Raw genomic sequence first — 22104 nt, 5'->3', positions numbered from 1 at the left:
GGTACTCCTCCTTTATCAAAGAACTTTATTCAGGCATAACCATTTTCTTCACACTGCTGTGGGATTTGCAAAAGCCTTCCAGCAATACCAAGTAACTTGTTCTTGGTTGGGATTATCCTCGACACTTGAGCACTGGAAAGCCTGGCACTGTGGAGATCACATGCAGGGAGGCTGAGGAAGTAGTTAAAGCAACTGCCTTATCCACAAAGCATGTTTTGGTTTGTAAATCCTAAGGTACTCCACATCAATACCAAATTGTTGAAATAAAGTAATCCCAAACCTGAAACAACATTCACTGTTGGATAGCCTGTGTTAGTAGTGACAGCTTCCCAGTGCATGCAATATCTATTTAAGTCCAGTAGAAGACTGAAATGGCCTTCCAGATGTTGATCAGCCAGAATCAGTTGTCAGGAATTTTAACTGTATGGCAGTTTGGGATTTTTTCCATTCAGAGGAAGGACACTTAGATTGCCAAATGTCTGTTGTTGTCAGTGAGTTTTTGCAATTCTGAACCTTTCCTTTATCATCCTGAACTTCTCTTCTTAACAGATTTCACATGGATGAGAAGTGCTGTCATAGTGCTTAATATCATTCATGTGACACTGCTTTATGTCCGAGTGTGGTTAACTGCCCAGTGATCAAGATGTCACACAACTTTATAAATCACATTGTTTCCCGCTCCCACTCTTCCTAAATGCATTCTCCTCCAATTTAAATAAAAGTGCATGTATATGCAGAAACAGCTGTCTAATTTGTTTTGTTTAAGCAGGTTTAATTAGAATTTATTCTTATCACAGAAATTAGATTTAGGCAGGTCATGGCTTCATTAGAAAGGCTTTGTGCTTTTATCTGTTTGAATAATAAAATTGCAGGGGTGTATAGAGTAGAATACTTCCAGTATCCTTAGGATTACTCTCAGTGGGGTGTAGGCAGCTGTTTGCTCATGCTCTGATTCAGCTATTTTTGGTACTGATCAGTCTGTGATTTACTTGGGTATGGACCTCTTGTTTTCTTCTCAGCTGCCTAAACAGTCTGAACTGTGTGTGATCTCAGGCAGCAAGGACACCTAACAAGAGCAAGGATACCTAATTCAGCCAATTTTTTTCCTTCATGAAAGTCTGCCAGACTTAGTCTTGTATGTAAAGTTCAGACCATGTTTTAAGGGAAGATTCAAAGTGCATCTTTGATGACCAGTGTGTCTCTCTAAGCAGTTAAAACAGAGACTGGTGGTATTGATCCATTCAGAAAAATGTTGGTCCACTCAAAAGTCGTGAGACATAGATTCTTAAGCTGATCAATTGGATGGATAAACAAGTGCAGGTTGTTCTTATGTAGAAACTCTGGCAGCTATTTCAATCATTCAATGCTTCTACTGAGTCTGGTAGTCCTGGTTCATGCTGAGGCAAACATATGAATGAGTACAAAATATGTCAGTAAGAAAAAGTGTGCTGTAACATGTCATTTTTCTTGGTACTGAAGATGCTCTGGGAATCTTTTCCATGATCAGATATTTAGCAGACATTTGTTTTGTATCTTAGCAAAGCTGGACTGAAAATCTAAAGCAAATTTAAAGCATGATAAGCACCTCTGATCTTATTCCTGATCCTTAATGAGTGAGTCTGCATAAGCATTTAAAATGGATAATTTTAACTGTTGCATGCAGTTTTGTGGATGTGCCTCTGGCACTTCATTATCCCATGGTAATAAAGTTTCAATTTGCTTTAGGAGCTTGTGGGTTTTTTTCCCATCTTGAGTCCAGCCATCACAGCAGTCTTTCACAAGTGGTTTTAATCTTCCTCCCCTCTTTACTGACCTATGACTCCATCATTAGGATCTTTTATTCTCTGAAGACGTTGCAAAATCTTTCTCAGTTTATTCTGGAAAGATCTGTGGGTGTGTGCAATGTAAAATTGGAGCAATAAAAGAAATAGTTTCAAAGTTTCAGTGATTATTGTCAACTTAGCTGACCGAGCAGATCTTTGGAAATCCTGTCTCCAGATGTGATAAGTCCAAGTAATTAATACAGGGTTTATATCATATTAATGGAAAGAATTAACCTTTTCCATCATACTGCTTTCTTCCTACGTGTTTGGATGTACACAGAGGTATATTCTTATTAATAACAAACACACATCATTCCATTATTTTAGCATGTGGAATCTGTTGAACATTATTCTCCTGCTTGTCTTTTCTTCATCTCCTTTGGCAGCCACAGGTTGAGAAACAGTCGAACTGCACTAAGCAGACTTCTCAGTATATTTTACTCTGGTTGTCCATTGGTGAAGTCATTTTTGCCAACAGATCTTGCTACTGTGCTTTTGCTTGTATCAAGTTTGTGCTCTCTCTGTACCTATTCAAATTAGGGTTTAATTTCAGATTTAGCCAGTCTATGTATTGTTATGGGCTATTGAACACGACAGTAGGAAACTAAATGAGGCCACTGAACGTCATTTCAGTCATAGTGTGAATTTCCAGAGGGAAATCTGCAAGAATGGCTTTAATTCTCACAGCAGTAAGGTGATAGGTTAAACATTCTAAATGCTAGTGACAAGTATGATTTGAAACTAAGAAAAGTTTTTGAAACATTGCAGGCCATTTGCTGCATATTTGCACCAGCCTGACTTATTAATTATTCAAATAAGACATTGAATATTTGATCAGAATCTGTAATCCCTTCTTCAGTTAACATATTATTTACTTTGGAAAAGTGCTGATGTACCATACTTTTCCCCTTGCACCTGCAAAAATGAATTGGTCCTATTTACGTGCACAGAATAATATATTGTGCTTTAATGTTCAAGATATTATTCATCACTTCCTACCCATATAAGCCTTCTTACCTTCTTCATGTTTTATTAGTGCCCTTCAAAAAGACATAAAAAAATCAGTCATGTAGTTATTCCGTTTTAAATTATGCAGATGATGTTAAATGCAATTATAGTCTATTAATTATATATACACAATGTGTTTTCTACAGATTGCATTTATTCACTACAAATAATTAGGCATTTTAGTCCATTGCTGGTCTCATCACCAGAGCATTTTTACTGGCTGTTTGTAAAGAGAGAGGAAACCTTTTCAAATCAAATTAGCATAATTTAGCAATTGGGGTTTTCATTTAGCATCAGTTTATCCACAGCATATGTAAAATATATAATATTTTCTATAATGCATTGGTTTTAAATAAGTTAATGTAGCCCTTACAAATTCTTCAGGAACTGAAAATTTATATTTTTATGTAGCCTGTGGCTCAGAGTGTCTTTTAAGACATTTTATGACTGGAATACAAGACTTCTTCTTGCATGTTTCCTGTAGTGCTTTAGTGATTGTCTTGTCAATGGAACAGATGCTCATCATTTTCTAGCAGGAATATTTTTTTTTTGTTTGTTTGTTTTGTTTTGTTGTTGTTGTTTTTTTTTTTTGTTACAGCATACTGATTTGATGGGCCCAAAAGAGTCTGCGAGAAGTGTTAAGTCCACTGAAAATCTGCCAGATCATAACTGGGCAGACAAGGGGGCTGGCAAGCTTCTATTCTCCCTTGCTGGGTTCCTGCCATTGCCTCTGTCTGTGTGTGATAGCTGCTCCCCTGGTTTACCCATCACGCCGGGTCTCCGTGATGCCCCTGCCTGCCCTGTTGGGGTTGTGCTGTTTTCTGAGCTGCTGGGCTCTGCATCTCTCCTATTAATTAACAGTGATGTCGCCTGGGTGCACAGCAAGTCATTTCAGAGGTGTAGGGGACATGGCCTGCTAAACAGCTGTAAGAAAATACAGGTACCTTGGCCAGGCAAAGATTAGCAGGGTAATGATGGGCAGAAAATCCAGGGCAAAGCTGATGGGAAGTCCAGAGTACCCATGGAAACAAAGCAGGTGAGCAGAAGGAGAAGAAGGTTGGCTTTGGGGGCTTGTGAAATACTGTCAGTGAGAGTCACTATTTCAGAAATGACATTATAGCAGCATCAACCATGTAAAATTATTGGAGTTTCTGGGTTTGCAGCTTAGTTCAAGACTGATGAAAATTCCTAATATTAACACTTCTTCACAAGACAGAAACAGCAGGTCGGAGTCACTCAACGTAAATCCACGCACAAAAGCTGAAAGGTTTAGGTCTACAACATGATTTGGAATCCAAGATAGGGAAGACCTTAAGCACATGTTTAAGTTCAGTTGGTTTTAAAGGGATTTAAGGGACTGTTTTGAAGTTGCTTTGAATATACCTTCTTTCCTGTTTTGCATTTTACAATTTACATAAATGAAAGCCACACAAGGGACATCATAGACATGCTCATATAATGGTGAAGAAGCTTGAATATCCATCCACAGAACTGGTGCAGTTTCTTCCCCTTAAGGTCTTAAAAAGATTAATGACTGACAGCTTTGGTCTGTGTTAAAAATAAATGGATCATGGTTCTGTTAAAATCAGCTGAGCTCAGTTATTACTCATCTAGCTTTAAGGTGTTTGCCTATGCTATAATAACTGTTCTTAATATATTACAGAAAAGAAGTTGAATCTGCTAGAGAGAGGTCTGGGTCTCCAAGAGATAGGCCATCTCTGCTCTTACACCACACACCAAAGGGGATAAAAAGCAGTGAGGCCCTTCCTTGATGCATGGGCTGGGGCTGTTCAGGGGCAGACATAGCTATGGCTGCCTTTAGCTAGCAAAGGGAGCCTGCAGTAAAGGGGGCATATGCTCTTTTTGTGAAATTGTAGATTTTTGTCTCTGTCCTATTCCTTTCTGTACAGAATGCTTCCTGCTGCTTGCTTTGGGACAGTGGAAGCTTCCACACAGTGTAGTATTGGTTCCTGAAGTAAGCATAGTTTCTGATTAGTCTAGGAGATGACAACAGGAACACTTTGCCTTTGATACTTAAATACCTGGTTGTATCACAAAGCTCAGAGTTTTGAAATGAGATAATATTACCATTCTGATTGTTTACACTAAATATTTACACGAGCCATCTCTGTGCTTTTCCTTGGCAAAAAATGATGGCCAAGCAGCAGACTTCCAGTGTGACATAACAAATGTTAGAAAGGTAGGTCAAATCCTGCTTCCTCTACTCAGGAAATAGCAGTAAAAGCAGCAACCTCCAACCGCACATGAATAGTAAGAAAATAACAGAGGGGACTTAACTAGATGGGGAAAAGATGTAGTGCATAGTTCTTTTTAGATTTTTTGTGTTCTTCCAAAGTCCTCTGAATATAAGCGTGACTGTCAAGTTGAGACACATGCTTTTGAATCTTGGAAAAGGCTGCATGCAACAGTTTGTCAGTCTTTTGTGATCCCAGTATTGCTCTTCCATGTGCTGTCAACCATTAGTCATTGCCAGAACACTTGAGTGTATTGTTTGCTTCAAAAGTATCTCAGAACAGTCTCTGCTGCATTAGGCTGTGATATCTGCTGAGCTTTTGTTCACTTAGCCTTGATTTTTTTTATCTGCAGCTGTTTCTGTTTTTCGTTGGTGTCTCTTGTCAAGCTGGACAAAGAAAACTAAAGTAAAACTCTGCATTTTGGGTTTGTACTTTTCTTCAATTCACCCACTCATACTTCAGCTCTGGCTTTTATGCTCTGTGTAACACTGTTGTACACAGCTTCCCTAAGGCTGGCATAATAAACTATGAAAAGATTATATGAGTAAGGAAATCCTTAAAAGTGACACAGAGCCACTTTATCAGGTCCAGTACCAAGTCTCTACTTTCTTTCTAGGACAGTGAAATATCACTCATTCCTGGCTGCTGTAATACCCCCTTAGGGTATTCTGAGCTGTGCCAGAGATCAGTGTTACTTCTGCAATGGTAACAGCAATTATTCATTATTTCCTATAATACAGGGAATCAGGAGCACCCAACAAAGCTATTAAGCAGCAGGTTTAAAATGAACAAAAGGAAATATTTTTCACACAGCACATAATTACATCGTGGAGCTCATTGCCTCAAGATGCTGTGAAGCCAAAATTATAAATGGGTTAAAAAATGGGCTAGAAAAATACATTATTAAACACAATGGCTGTGTGCAGTCTCTGGCTGAGGAAGAGATTGCTCAGGAAAGCCATTGATTGCTAGAAGCTAAAAGGGTATGCTGGGGAAAGATTCACTCTCTATTTGCTCTATTCTTCATACTTTTTTGTAAACATCTGCTACTAGTTCTGTTGTAGAAAAACTAATCGGTTGTATGGACCTCTGGTTTGACCCAGCATGGCTGTTAACTCACATCAAAAGGAAAAAAAATAAATCAATGCTCTTGTATATACACAGTAAACAGTTTGATGTGAAACAGTAATTCTCTTTTTTTTCCCCATAGTAGTAGTCAATTTTATAGAACTAACATCACTTCAGTTTATAAAGAACACAAACTGCATCTTAAATCAGATAGCATCTTCAGTGTTTTCTAGTTCTTTTCTTTTACTAGCAGTTCTCCTGGTCCACTGTCTTACTGGTGGACTGCAGGACTGCTGTGGACTGGGGCTACAGCTTGATGATGCTGTAAAGGGAAAGAGGAAAAAAAATTAATTCAGTTTTAAAATTCTTTTATATAAAATGCGTGTAGTTGCCGTGCTAAAGCCTAATCCTTGAGCCTTTATTCTGAGCAGTTTTTTATTCTGCAGAGTCTCATTTCCATTAATTAGACCCTTTCAAGAGAGTTGTATTGATTAGAGTACATTGAGGTAGTGAAACTCCTAGTGTGGGCAGTAAACCACTTCTTCTCATGTTTTGGAGAGCGAAAGGGGCAGCATTATCTGAATTTTGAAGTTAAACAGGTTGAGCTTCCAAACCACACCAAAGCATTTGCTTTGGTTTTGCACTGGGAAACACATTTAAAATCTAAGAAAATTTGGTGTCTTGCTGTTTTCCTAGTAGTTTTCTAAGCATTTCAGTTTTGCCACTGACTTTTTAATTGTCTCTTCTTTTACAGCATCAGCAGCTTGAATTTTGAGTTTTGATGGTTACATTGTGAATCAAGTCTATAGAAGCGACAGTAGCTAGAACATACAAAACTGTTTGAATACAAGGAAAATCACATAAATTGCTCATGCTTTTTATATGTTTAATTGTAGATCTGGTTTGAGATTGACATATTTTCCCTCCATTTGTCAGTTTTTTGCACAGCATTTGTGTTTATTTTACTGGTATTTACTAAGCACATGTATCTCTGGCACACAAAGAAAGCTAGAAAAGCTGTGCTGTGTGCAGGATTTATGGCTTCTTTGAAGTTTAACTGTTTTGTGGATTGCTTCTTATTTCTTGCTATTGAGACTTATGTGTGTGTTTCTTATTTTTGGTGACTTTTTTTATAAACACTTTATTTCTGCCATTAATTGATATTTGAACCTTGCTGACATAGGACAGTCTACTTGGGAAGCATGCCTTTCATTGTGACCTAACAGGAGTATATTTTCTTTTAGCTGAAGTATGCTACAGTGGAATTGCCGTAAATATCTGGTAGGGAATCAGGTCGAATCTTTTTTAAAATAGTCCTTTTCCAAGGGCCAAGAAATTAATGAAGTTACTAAGTTTTTGTCTAACTGCACACCGACACAGAGGTCTGCTTGTGCTTCATCAGTATTTGCACTCATTTTCTGCCAGAGTCCCTGGAAACCTGACTGACAAATCTGGAAGTGTAATAGTAAGATGATTTTTTTTGGTGTCATGAAATATTTGGAGAATGCTACCCATATGACTGTTTTAGTGTGGAGCAGCAGTGTTTTGGAGTGCTCAAGTTTAATAGTGCAATAATATGGGGAAAAAGTCCTAAAAAGATTGGTTTCCTCTGTTTTCATGAAGAAAAAGGAAAAAAAGTACTCTATAGAAAGTACTATATTGATTGTCACTACTACACACCACATTTAAGCTGAAATTCACGTGCACAAAGCAGTGAAGTTTTCCCTTCACCATACAGTTTCTGCCCACACCTGGAAAAGTTTCAGCATCTTCTAATGAAAAACAGAAAAATTATCTTGATTTACACCAGAATTCAAGTTTGATCTGGTATCATATTAAGTGTTTGTATTTTAAGTGATATGACAAGTTAGTTGCCAGCTATTATGACTACAGTGAAGTTATAGAGAATGATAGCTTCCAAATTCAAGTATGTAATATGAAGAAAAACAAACCATACTCTTCTGAGGTGTTGTCTCAGATATACTCTTAAATATATTCTTATGGAACTAAGATTCAGGTTGACATAGAGCAAGGCAGGGAGCCACAGTGGGACATGTGAGACCTTACCTCTCTCTTCAGCTACCTGAAATGAGGCTGTAACCAGCTGGGGGTGGGTCTCTTCTCCCATGTAGCAACAGGACAAAAGTAAACAGCATCAAGTTCCTGCCAGGGGAGGTTTAGATTGGATATTGATTATTCCACCTAATGTCAGGATTGGAACATTTCAGTGCCAGGTCTCTCTTGTCCATCTAGCTCACTCTTCATCATTTTATCTTGTTCTATTTGCAGAATTTAGTTTATTAATAAATCTAATAAATATGGAATTTACTGGGTTGCTATTTTAAACAACTAGTAATTGGCTTAATGAGGAACAGATGCCTGGAATCTTTGTATTGTCTTCTAAGGGAAATATTTATATAGAGACTCAAATTTTTTAAAGTTTTGTTTTATAGAGGGATGCAGAAAATAAAGGCATCTGCTGCTATTCAACAGAGCTGTTATAATGTTGGCTTGCCTCAATGAATCTAGCTTGAGTGCAGTGTTCTAATGAAAGGAAATGTAGAATAAAAATTTCGAGCTGCAATGTATATAAATCTTGAAATGTCCACAGATAGCTGATAAATTGCTGTGTTTTGTTCAGTTTATGCAAAAGATAAAATCAAGAAGCAGATTGCAGAAGCCAAAATTACACATCAAGTCATTAAACCTCAATCTTCATTACTGAAGAATTGTTTTGATACTCAGCAAGATCAGAATCTGAACAAAAGAGTAGCTAGGTGACATGTTCAGAAGAGTCCTGCACACCAGGAAAAAATCCACAGAATAATGTCATATGTATGATCTAAGTGCAGAACTGTGATTGCTCCTTTTCTGTTCTTAAGGCTCTGAATATAAACAGTATTTTGCACTGATTTTCTCTTTGTGACTAACCCTTTATTTCTTTGTTAAATTTCATGTCTCATAATCCGTTTGTGTTAACATAGACTTAGTAACTTTTCAGTTAGCTCTCTTTAATTCATGTACTCACCATATTGTCCTTTAGAAAAAAGTCTGTTCTGTCAAACAATGCTACTTCTACTTTCTTCCCTTTCTCACCATATTGTCCTTTAGGAAAAAAGTCTGTTCTGTCAAACAATGCTACTTCTACTTTCTTCCCTTTTTTTCCTTTTTTTTTTCCTTTGGGTTGTTAATTTGCTAAACTGTGTTACTTGTACATAGCAATTTTAAAACACCACCAAACTAGAGGAGAAGAGAAAGTCTTGTTGCACATCTGCCCAGTAAGTAACTCAGGACACTCAAATTCCCATCTCCATCATTTTTGCTGGAGACAGATTTTTTTCTGTTAGTTAGTTCAGTACTTATTTCACGTGCAGAGTGTATTCTCTGAATGTAGCTGTGTCAGTGATAAATAAGAAGGAGGAGATATTTGCACTGGGACATTCAAAGATCCCCATTGCACAAGGTCAGTACAAGTTCAGAGGACTTCTCAAAGCTCCTTGAAAGTTTCTCTCTTGGAATATAATAGGTGATTCCATGGAAAGAGATTACAATCAAAATGTCCATCAATAAGCTCCTGTAAATATGTGGTATAGTGGAATTGTCACATATACATTTTGTTTTTCTACTGAGAAAATATTAGTATCACTTATCAGATGTTAGATGAATGATGCAGAACTGCTCTTCAAATAAGAGCATTTAGGGACAGCAAGCCCTTTTGTCCTTCCCTCATTGTTAACTTCCACAGAGTACTTCCACTACACATTGTCCATTAGCTGAGCCTGGGTCATTGGAGTAGCCTCAATTCACTGCATTATATATTTGAATGAACTGTCTGGTTTTAAGTCTGGTTGATAAATTTCTGCAGGGTTACCTCTCTTGGAATGAGGAGGTACATCAAAATAAGGCAATTCAGGCAGCTCTTCATTAGTGTGCCTAAGCAGACACTGTTTGTTCTAACGAGTAGTCTTGGGGCTGTATTGAAGGGCTGCTGTCTGTCAGTGTACAGTGAGCAAACTAAAAATAATTAGGTTAACAATTGACAGCAACACTTGTCATCATTGTCAATCCCATTACTACCTCTGCTATTTCTATGCTGATTATCTTTATGTGCTCTTAAATACTCTGTGTTATTCTTTGAGTAGTTTCTCAGACAGATGGGAAGTCGTCTAGGACCAACACCATTTTTTTGAAGGTTTTATCCACTTTTCCAGTAAGTGTGCAGTTGTCCAAAGGGAAGATGATTGACAGGAAGCAATTACAGAGTGAGAGCCTGCAGAGGGATGTCTGGGAAAAGGGAACATAACTTTAAAACCCAGAGCCAGCATTTCTGAACACTGAAGTAGCGAGAGCTCCCATTGCTGTGGAAGTTCTCAGTGGCTCTGCTGTGACCCATTACTGCTCTGCCCAAAGCAGAAAGTGTACCAAATGATCAGCTCAGGGACTGGATGCCAGCCAGAAAAAGTGGTAAATAGACATGTAGCTTTTAGATAGGAGATTTTTTTCTTTAGAACAAGGAAACTGCTGGCCTAAAAGTCAAGCCCAGAGGAGTGACTGATTGACTTTATATATGCTAGCAAACAGTGTATTTGCAAACAAGCAAAGCAGACATCGAGGCACCAAAGCTTCCTGTGAAGATCAAAAAATGTAATGAGCCAGCACAATGGAGTGCTATCCTTTTTTTGAAAGGGCACTGCAAGTAGACCTTTATCTTTTTTAGCATACCGTACTGTTCTTACTTCCCTTAAAAAGTTCTATCTTATCTACAGGGAAAAACAACAGTGTGCAAAATACTTGTGTTCCATCTGTGCACACCAGTGTATTCTGGCTTTTATCTTGTAGTTAAATGTGATGTCTGTGTTGCCTTGTAGCAGAATTAAAATCTTATTATGTGAGCTTTGTTTCTCTCTTATCTTCTCTTCAAACTATATTAACTAAAGCAGCTGAGATACACTCATGGAAACCCTTGAGGCCCACTTAGTGAGCCAAATCTGAGGGGTGCTTTATCACTTCTGAAAGGTTAGATCAGCTGTGTGTACATTACAACTTGGATGAAGACAGGGGAGGGGTTTATTCACTTTTCAGATTCAACATTTGTTTGCTTTTGTTTCATTTTTCCACATGCCGTTTTCTGTTGCTTCAGGGAATTTTATTACATTGAAGGTTTTTTCCAAATTGTGTGGTTGTAAATCACAAACAGCTTGTTTTTACAGGGGATTTGAAGATCTTATCAGTTTTTCTCTGCCTGAGTCAGCTGATAATTTAAAGTCAGGCAGCTCTTGTGAATTCTGAGCTCAGAGCACTGTCTCAATTACAATGATGTATGCAGATAAAATCAGACTAAAATATTACTGGATTACCTAGAAATGTGTCAGAAGTCACCTTTCCTATCAGTGTGTATGTCCACAAGTTTAATGTTGATCACCTTTCATAAGAAACAATCTTCAGTAAGCAGAATGGCACAGGTATTAAATAATGTCTTTTCAAATAATATAATTGCTCAAAGAATATCACAGGCTTACAGCATCAGTCAAGTCATGGAAAAGAAGTATTTTCCCATGGAAAATATTTCCCACTTCAGAAAAATTTCTTGGAATCCTTAAGCCTTGTTTTATTCATTACATAACATATCTAGGCAATAAGTGAAATAGCTCTCATCAATCACTATGTAAAACATGAGTGAACAGAAAATTTTAATGACTGCAGCACAAAGCTTACCACTTCAGTCAAATGAAGTAGACTTTCTCTTCTGGTGCCTGGATTTTTTTTTGTATTTTCTTCTTCTCCTCCCCCTCTCTGTCTCACTTCGAATTTCTCATTTCAAAATATTTTTCATTTCTTTTTTCTTTTCTTCCATTTGTTTTCTTTTTTTTTGTTATACTTTAAACAAATTTCAAACTCTCCTCTTTACTGTAGGAGGAAAAAATCTGCAGTCCTTGCCTTCTTTTTTCACAGCACATTGTATCTTTATGCTGTACTTTAATAATATTTCATTAGCTCTTTGAAACCATTCCCTGGGGCAAGCTTTTATTATTTGTCAAGTAAATCAAATATCAAAGTGCTAATCTTTAGGAGGAAAAAATGGGCTAGACTGAGAAAAAATATTTACATATTTTAGTAGCTTTTTGAATTAAAATTTAAAGTTCACAGAAAGATTCCAAATAATTTTCTTAAAGCTCTCAGGTATCTAAAACCAGTTTTTAGAAATTATCTGCCTGCTAGCATTCTGAGTACATTAAAGAAAATCTAGGAGTGATGTACCTCTGAGTTCTAAGTAACATTTTGGAAGGAATGTTTTGCTTGGCAGAAAGGGACTTGAAAAAGACGTTCCTGAATAAATTGGAAATGAAAAACAAGAGGTGACAAATCTGGCTATAATGGTACCTTGGACACCTACCTTAGCTCAAATTTAACGTCTCTGCCTTCATATAACATTTTAGGACACCTCTTTGTTTTGGCGTCATTCAAACCATGTCATAGTGACCAGAGTGAGTATTTTCTTTCTGTGTAAGTCTTTTGAAATATTTATATGTTACCTTTCCAAAGATAGTATTGAGATCTATTTGAGATATTTGTATGTTACCCTTCCAAAGAAGCCAATTTAGAATTTACCTTCCCTTCACATTCAGTGGACTGTACATGACCTGAGTCCAGCCCCTTTTGTGTAAATCCCAGAATGGTTTAGGTTGGAAGGAATGTAAAAGATCATCTCCTTCCTCCCCTCCTGCCATGGACAGGGGCATCTCTCCCTAGTTGCTTGGAGCCCCATCCAACCTGGCCTTGAACTCCTCAAGGGATGGGGCATCCACAACTTCTCTGTTCCAGTGCCTCACCGTCCTTGTAGTGAAGAAATACCTGTGTCCTGGTGGGTAGGATTTCTTAGGATTTTTTATTAAGAAATAAATGACTCTGCACCATTTTTTACTCGTGTGTACAACAAACGTGTATTTACATCCTTTGGAAGAACAGCATAGGGAGGAAGCAAGGAGATGGCACAGTTCATGAATGCAGATAGTTTTGTTCACAAGAGAATGGATTGTGCCTTTGTGGTGGTCAAAGTCTTTCTCTGGTTTCCTATCAAAGCACTAGTTGGTATTCAGAATAGCCTGTGTTCATTCACTTTATGTTTACAGACTTCATAGTCATGAGTCTTGCTCAAGTTCTTGCTCTTGCACTCCTAATTACATACTGTGTAAAGGAGAAAAAAAAGGGAAGATAAGAAAACTCCACATGCTGTACATGAAAAATATTCATTAAATCCTCCAAAAGTAGGAAATTCATTTTCATAAGAGGAAATAAGCACTGCTTTAGACCAACTTTATTTTCCTTTACACACAAGTAAAAAATAATATATCCTGCACTTTAGTTACAGTACAAGTGTGCATATTGTACCCAGAGGGTCTTTCCTGTAAAAAAGGATCATGAAATCCTATCAGCATACTATATTTTTCTGCTGGAGATAAATCAGGAAGATTAATGAGGTTAAGTTATTGCTGTCTAGTATGCCAGGGAATAAGTTTTTAAATTAGAATTTTAATTGTATGCTTTATTGGAGTCCTCTTAGTAATTCACCATATTTCTAAAATCTTTCCTTATACAGTAGTCTTAAAGAATTTTAAAGGAATAAAAGTAATGGAGTTTTTAAAACTTAAGTAGGTAAAATGGAAATGGTTCTGAAAGCCTATCAAAACTAGGTAATCTGTCAAATCTTTAGACTGCTCTGCAGAATCTATAAAGATTTCTTTTCCTGCTGTTAAATATTACAGGTGAGTTTCAGGTATTATCCTCAGTGTTACATAACAAGACAGTAAGTTGCACCAACAGATCTCATAAATAGGTTGGGTTAAAAATATATGGAAAGTAATTCTTCGTTAGTTATTACAGAAGTACTCTATAACACTCTGTTTTTGCAGCCCTGTCATAATTTAAGACCAAATGACAATTGTTTATTGGGGACTAAATAAATGTACTAAGCTACCAAAATATTTCAATCACCAGTTAAGTGCAGTTTTACAAATTGCACAGCTTCTATTCCTCATGAAAGTGGGAGAGGACACATTCCAGGAAATAATTCAGGTGGGTGTGTGTGGTGGTTCCAACCATGCCACGTGTTCTCCTGTAGTCTCTCAGGTCACCTCATCCCCGGGTTCTTTCCTCAGACAACTCTAGACATGCTCAAATATAGGACTGGGTAGAAAAAGAAAAAAAAAACACTTATTCTTGATTATCTTGTTCAAATGCTCTTAGCACCTAAAGACAAGCCTTCAGTATAGGTGGTACTCACAACCTGCTATTCCTGAAGGTGTGCAACACCTTCACAATTTTCACAGTGACTGACGAGTCATTTCCACTTAAGTTACTTCTCTATTCTAGTGAGCTACTCTCTTGTCCTATAGTGTTTACTAAATTTCATGTATATTTCCCAGTGCTATTGTCAACTAGAGCTAACTCACGATAAGTGGTGCAAGTATCTCTGTCAGTATCTAGTACAGTACTGAAGCAGTTTGATCATTTTAGTATGTTTTCTTTGTGCTGCTATAGGTAGACTAGACTGCCCAGTTATCCAGGGAGTAGCAAAGCCTGTGACTTTAAAAATACAAACATACTAGGAAAAGCACTGACTGAAAGCACTGCCTCTGAAAAATGAGCACACCAATCCAATCACAGAATTAGTACCAGATTTTGTCTTACCTGTGTGGTTTTAGTCCTTGTTCTGAAATCTGAGTGTTAAGGCATGCTGCATTTAGTGGAGGAGGTAATAGTTCCCCTTCCAAGTCAACATTTAATGTAGGCAGTTTAGTGTCTCAAAAGACCAGCAGGACTTTTGCTTTCCTACTCTTCTTCTCAACGTGCAATCCAGACTAACTAAATTCACCTGAGAAAGAAAAGACTGTTTCCTGCCTCTGGCTGTGCAAATCCTTGAGTGGGTGTTTCTGGGTTTTTGTACATCAGTTCAAGGTGGAACAACTACATGAAAGAGCATTGGGAGCAATATCAGAGGTGCTGTATGTCAGACTGTTAACTCTGTATCTGCTTTCAAACTGATCTGCATCTTACATCTCACACATAGAAAACCTTATGTAAACTATCAGCTTAATTTTACCAAAAAAATCTGAACACAGCAAGGGAGTTTTAACAATAACCTTAATACATTCTATTTGCTACAGTCTTTATTGAGCTTTGGGGTTTTTTTCTTCTGTGTTCAGGCTTAGGCTACAGTAACACACCAGTAAGTGCTTTATAGCTTCTGAAGGCAGTTAACATTGTTGGGATAGATTTTCACATTGGCTCTTGCAACAGACACTTTTCAAGGGCAGGCTCAGTAAAATGTTTTTTTAAATTCCATTATTTGAAAACTGGACATAATTCTCAGTGATTGAAGCTGACAGAGAAGGAAAAGCTGATGGTGAATATATTCTCTAGTGGCAGGCTGTCATCCACAGAGGCTCTCAGTGACCAAAGCAATGACTGAAGTACGAAGAGCTGCTTGCATACTGGGGGTTGCCATCAGTGAAATCATTTGCCACTGCTCCCAAACACTTGGGGAGATCTGTTACCTACAGGTGATGCATTTTCAATGTGAAAGCTTCCCTCAAAATGACTAGCAGATTTCTTTTAACATAACTTTCAGGGATCCTTTTTAATTCCTTAATAGTCTAAATACTGAGTTATCAACAAACGGAACTTGATTATTTCAATTTTATGTTTAAAAAAACCAAAAAACCGTTAATGTTGTTAACAAGAACATCCTAATATGCCAGATATTTAGCAGATTCTGAATACTGAAAATCCAATGAACTGACATTTGCCGCACTCTCAAATCTTGCAGTGTTCATTAAATGATTAAATGAGCCTGAAGATCCTTGTCCTCCAAACATTTATGGACTTGCTTAAATGTGTATTTACTAGGGTTTGTAAATACAAAGAGTCTAATGTCACCCTAAGATCTTTACTCAGACTTTAATGGATGCATTTTTTCCCATCTGTAATCTCCACATATAAAATGGACACAGCATTAGTGTTAAACTAGTAATGGATCTTCACTATCAAATTCAAGGTATTTTAGGCATCTAATTTAGCTGCAACTCAAAGGGCTATTGTAGAAATATAATTTTCTTCTATAGCTAATTGAGTTTAGACACGGACCTCTATTAGGATCACTGTTAGTTGTCTGGTCTGGCTTAAAGTAGACAGTGTCCATAACTCTCTGCATGTAACTTAAAAACAAATCCAGAGGTATTTATAACTGGATACATCAAATTACCAGTGTTGTTAAAATACATTGTAATCTGGTTATTTAGAAATGGCAATGGGAAATTAATGTTACCAGTGAAGAAACTCAAGAGTCAGTAGAGAAAATCAGATACCATAAAGACTGATACATTTAAAAACAAATCCACAGGTCAAACTAAAGGCTGTTGCACAGTGCAGTAGCATGTCTTTGTACCTAAAAATAATATTCTTGCTTATTAAGTAGGCAGAGAGAAATTCATTATATCCTTAACTTCTCATTTCTTTACATAAGAGTTAACATTTTGTAGATGACATCGTAAGAGACTACACTGTTGTCACCTAGCAACTACAAAGTGTTTTTTAGAAAAGTTGCTGCTTGGTTTTTGACTAATAATAAAAATAGTAATTCCACACTTAACATTTGTGGACCTTACAGCACTTAGAAAGATGTATTTTTTTTAAGTATCCTTATCTGGAAACATGAAATCTGGGATAGAAGGTGTGTTGGCAAAGATGACAATCAACAGAGATACAAATTTCATTCTGAAGATCTTACCCTGTTCTCCACATTCCAGCCTCTTCAAACAGTATTTTATATAGGTCCTTTCCAATTTTTTTTTTCCTTATGAATTTTAAATTAGGAAAGGGAATAATCTTAAAAATCTGTATTTGCAATGATTATCTCCCCTTCTCATTTGAGATATTGCAGTTATTTTCTAGTCTGAGGGTTAGAGTGAATTAGCCCTTGGCAAATATTTAATTTTTAATGGTAACCACTACAGTATTGAGGGAAAGCATGCAAAAGTATCACATTCATCCTAAGATGATCCTGCTACTGCATCACTTACCAGTTTTCATGTTGCATATAAAGCAGTTCTCTGTAATTAATTTTTCTTCAGAAAGTGTTTTTATCCTAATTATTGTAATATTTTCTAATAACAGAATGGCAGTTGACATGCATACTGAAGTGTCTGCTATAACAACAGCTGGCTTGAAGAGCATTTCATTTTTCAAGATGATCACAGAGACTGGGTAGCTGGGGTTCTGTGTGATTTCAAGCTGAAGAAATGTTTTAAATTTTTTGAGAAATGTCCTGTACTCATTTTCAGTTCTCCATTGCCCTTGCCAAGCATTTGGTGGAGTGAAGCTGTTTGGGGGCCATATTTCTTCCTAACAGTCCACAGTTTTAAGAAACTTGTAAGGATGAATTAGAATGAATAGCCACAAAGATAATGTGTGGGCTGCTGTGCAGCAGCTTCCCTGGAGAGTGATATGTCAGAAAAGAGATTTTAAAAATTTCTGTGATGAAACGTGTATTTCTCACAAGTAAGGAAAGATCTTGACAGATCATCTGTTAGGAAATATCTACTCTGTTCTTTACTTGTGGGACAAATGAGATTTCTCCTTACAATACATTGTGGATTATCATTCTGTTGCAGTTTGTGTAATGGCAGCACACGGGGAATTTAGGAAATGACACTCCAGCTGTCTTTTACAATAACTGGGTTTTTTTATGCTTTTGCACTGTAATACCTCTTCCTTCAATTATCTTTGCTGTACTCTTCTCACTGTAATACCCAAAATGAATTAAAAAGAAAAATGGATATACATAAATTATGTCTTATTTTCCCCATGTGATATGTTTTATTTCTTCACTAATTTATTGATAAAAACTCAAAAATAAATGTCTGAAGTTCCTTTTCTGTAATACACTTTTAATAAAGAAAGTGAAGTCAGTAAGCAGTAGCTGGAAATGTAAATTTGTTTCCTGGTCTTTGCTGTTGTGTGAGGTTTGATATATATATATGTGTGTTCTAAAGAACAGAATTGTCTTTGTTGCAGATAAATTTTTAGAAGATGGTTTATCTGCAAGGCTCATTAAAGTTATCATTGTTTTCAGAAGTTCCAAACACTTGGGAGAAGTAGAACTCGTACATTGCGTCTGAGACACAGACGAGTTTCTGAAAGCACTACATTGCCTGGTGTATTTCTTCCCTGAATTCAGCACCATCTAAATCTTTCCCAGTTCCCTCCAGAGATTTACTTTATTCAATTGGTTTAAAGCAATTTTGTAAAAGTTCATTAGTAGGACAGAGTGAAGCAAGATGTCCCTTGGAGAATATTTGGGTCTTCTATATTTCAAGGTGTAGGCTCAGAAGCTGTGTCAGCAGGACTCTTTCTCTGTAACAGCACATGTGATGCTTACTGAATTAAACTCAAAACCACTTGCTGGGTAGTGTCTTATGGATCAATTCTGTGCATTACTCTCTAGGAGAAGGACTGTAAAAAACTGGAATTTTCAGTAATCTACTTAGCTGCATGAAATGTGAAATCCACATCAAATTTTAGATCAAATGAATTGTTCGTTTGTTGTGTCTTTAGAGCTTTGCTGCTGACCATTTCCATTTCATTGCCTTTAACCATGTTTAATTGTTCATCGACCAGCGTTGTCTGAGAGTCTGAACTTCACAAGAAATTGAGACACAGATCTTTGCCCACAGAGAGTCATTCCTTATGCAGTTTGGTCAAATTACTAGAAAAGTAATTTCCATCCAGCCTGAGTTGAGAGTGCTCTAGAGTGGGAGGGCCTGCTTGCTTTAGATGCCGTTGGCAAATCTGTAATCGGATAACGATTGACGCCTTTTTGGCAAAGAGCCCCAAAGCTGTAAATCATCTTGGGATTCATAGGGTTACACTTCTCTATCCTGGTAACAATCAGTGTTTCTCAGAGCTGTACCCAATGATGGTATGTTATGAGTAAGGAGAAGTTTATTGGTATTAGTGGGTTTTAATAATTTCAGCTTCCAAACCGTTAAAAATTTTCAAAGGAAGTGTGGAAAGATGAACAAGAAACAAATTGAAGTCACTGACAAGGCTTACAGTTTTCTTGAGTTATTATTTATAAACATTTTCGAAGTAGTCCATGTATTCCCAGGAATTTCTAGATCATAAATTGGAAAGCAGCACTGTAGGAAACTTGTGAAAAGAACAGCCATTTTAGACACTGAATGACCTTGTGTTCTATTGACTTCAGCATGAGATCAAGGATTTGGTTTGACTTTTATGCTCTTTGTTATTGGAAATCACTGGATTCTAAAAACATCTTTTTTAAATTTGACAGCAAATGACAGTAATACTAGACAATTTTATGGGCATTTTCTGTTTTAAGCCACTCAGAATGTCTTGAGATCTTGCAAGAGATACAAACTTCGCAGTGTTTTCTCTATTTAGTGTGGTACAAAAGATTTAATCTACTGATCATTCTAGTAAAAAGGTGAAAACATGAGTTAGGACAGGTCATAATAATTATATCATTCCAGTTGTTTGCTTGGCAACAAAGTATTTTTTAACACAAGATTAATATTTCAATACAAAATTTTAAAATGTATCTGTATTATATGACTTATGGATACAGTGCATAAATTAGGAGATTGTGCAAATGCTCTGTTACACCACAGAAAGCACAGGACATATAGGGCATAACAACTTGCTTGCTGCCTTTTTGGCAGCTTCTGTGTTTTATTAATGTAAAAATAAACTTTTAGCACCTTCAGCTTTCTCATTTACATGAGATTTAGTAGCTAAAAGACAGCAGTTTGGTGAATATGAGATTATGTCTTTTGCAAAATCACATTGATTTAATTTTCTGAGAAAATAATCATCATGGTGGTGTCATAAATTGTGCTTAAGAGAAAAAAAGATATGTGCTAGTTGAATCCATGGTTTTTTAAATGCCTATATCTGTTTTGATCCATGAGGTCATCTGCCAGCAAGTAAATGAAACTTGGCATATGTCAAAAATAAAACATATCAGTGCAGTCTGTAATTTCTACACTTAAATACTGGAGCAGCTCCAACACTGATGATGAAGCTCCTTCAGCTTCACGTGTGTGTATGAGAACTATACGGGGAATTTGGATAGCACAAGTGAAGGACTCTCAGTGTTGCAAGAAAGCAGATTTGGAAAGGTTTAATAGCACTTCACTTGCAAATAATTCTTCTTGCTATTACACAGATAATCTCATGTCAAATCTTAAGTAACATCTGGAGCTATGCATAAATACCATTTAAACAGGAAACTTGTGTTTTTGCTCAATAAATGAATCATTTAAATGACACTTTAACAACAATACCCACAAGTACTGTTTGCCTTTCTCTTTCATTTAGCCATAAGGTAACTGTTGCTGCATGCTTTTCTTAATGTCACTTTCTTTCCTTTTTTTAGAGTTTCTTTGAAGGACAGTCTGCACCATGGGATTCAGCTAAGAAAGATGAGAACAGAATGAAAAATAGATATGGGAATATCATTGCATGTGAGTGTTGACAACATAATTGTGCACTTTGTTAACTTCCCTTCAGATCTGGATAAGAATGACCAGTGGCCTTGTGCCTACATCATGCTTATATTCCTTTTCCCTAATTAAGAGAATAAAAATGAGGGAAAATGTTTATTTTTTTTATTTCTTGAGAAAACTGTCAGGTTTAATGTATTTTCTCAACTGCCCTTCTGTCTACCTTCCATCCTGTGATCAGCGTTTGGCTGATGGAGAACAACACCTTTAACCAGTACTCAGCTCTAAAAGGTCCCAAACTGCTCCTGTCAGCTTTGCACAAGACTACCCACATCAATACCTTGGTATTAGGTTCTGGGTAGTTTAGGAGTAGACAGTACTGGTGCTTAAGTGTTCCACAGTAACAGAGACAGCTATCCTGGCTTATGCTAGACAGACTCAAAGGAAAAAAGACAACCCTTATGTTTTACTTAAAAATTCCAGGCTTAAAAAGCATTAAACACACTAACAATCAAGTAACTCGAGGAGATGATAACATGCTTTTGTGAGTGACCCCTAAATCTTGCATTATGAGAGTTCCAAAGCATTGTGACTAGAGATGTTGCACATGAATGTGGAGGCAGGAAATATACCAAGTTCAGTAAAGTTATATTATTTACACACTGCTCTTGTTGCACTTCAAGGTAGGTTCTCAGTGTGTATGTAGGAGATGATCCTTTCCCTGTTTTTTCACTTCAAAATCTAAATTTAACATGTGGAGTGTATGTGTTTTTAACAGCCAGCCAGATAACCATGAGCAGGTATAAGCAGAGAAATAAGCAGCTGTCACCTTGTTTTGTAAGCATGAAGATGAAGAGTGGTGTTTAAGGAGGGATCATTTAATGATACTGCTGAGTTCAGAAATCATGCAGAACCCAGCAGAGGAGAATAAGCCATGCTGGTTGTCTGAACATTTAGAGGTCCTGTGGAGGGAGTATGTAGTGCATATTTGCACTAACTTCAGCACCTGTCCTCGGTGTTTGTCCAGGCACATTCCTGCCTAGGTTTCCTCATCAGTGAACCACATGGACTTGACAGAGAGCAGGACAGGTCTTCCAGAGAGAGGGTTCTGAAAAAGAGCCCATCCGTATGCTTCTGAATCTCCCCCTCAGGAGGTCCTCTCTGCAGTGCATGTGTAACAATCTGGAGAGGACAGCTCCCAGCTTAGTGACCTACAGAAAGTGATGTGAGTAGGGCCCAGCTGGGCTGAGACTGTCTGCAAAGAGAAAACGGCTTTGTAGCTTGCTGTAGAATGAGAACCCACAGGAAATGCAGATGGAGGCAGAGGCAAATGAAGCAAGAGATGATCTGCCACATGCTTTTGAGTGGACATGATAGTATTGCTGTATATTTTGGATGTACACTGTGTTATATACTGAAAAAGGAAAT

General features: G+C 37.1%; 1 protein-coding gene across 13 annotated transcripts in view; it reads left to right on the top strand.

Moving 5' to 3' along the window:
- Positions 1-22104, top strand: part of PTPRM (protein tyrosine phosphatase receptor type M) — a 444086-nt gene that overhangs the window by 362605 nt on the left and 59377 nt on the right. For all 13 annotated transcript variants that reach the window (XM_039706015.1, XM_039706013.1, XM_039706011.1 and 10 more), the window contains one exon: positions 20610-20697. In XM_039706015.1, coding sequence (XP_039561949.1) covers positions 20610-20697 — 88 coding nt within the window. The remainder of the gene's footprint in view (positions 1-20609; positions 20698-22104) is intronic.

The sequence above is a fragment of the Passer montanus genome, unplaced genomic scaffold, assembly GCF_014805655.1.
Source record: "Passer montanus isolate IOZ18808 unplaced genomic scaffold, ASM1480565v1 scaffold19, whole genome shotgun sequence".
In the NCBI taxonomy this organism is placed as follows: Eukaryota; Metazoa; Chordata; class Aves; order Passeriformes; family Passeridae; genus Passer; species Passer montanus.
Note: the sequence above shows the minus strand (reverse complement) of the source record. Positions and strands in the feature narration are given on the sequence as shown.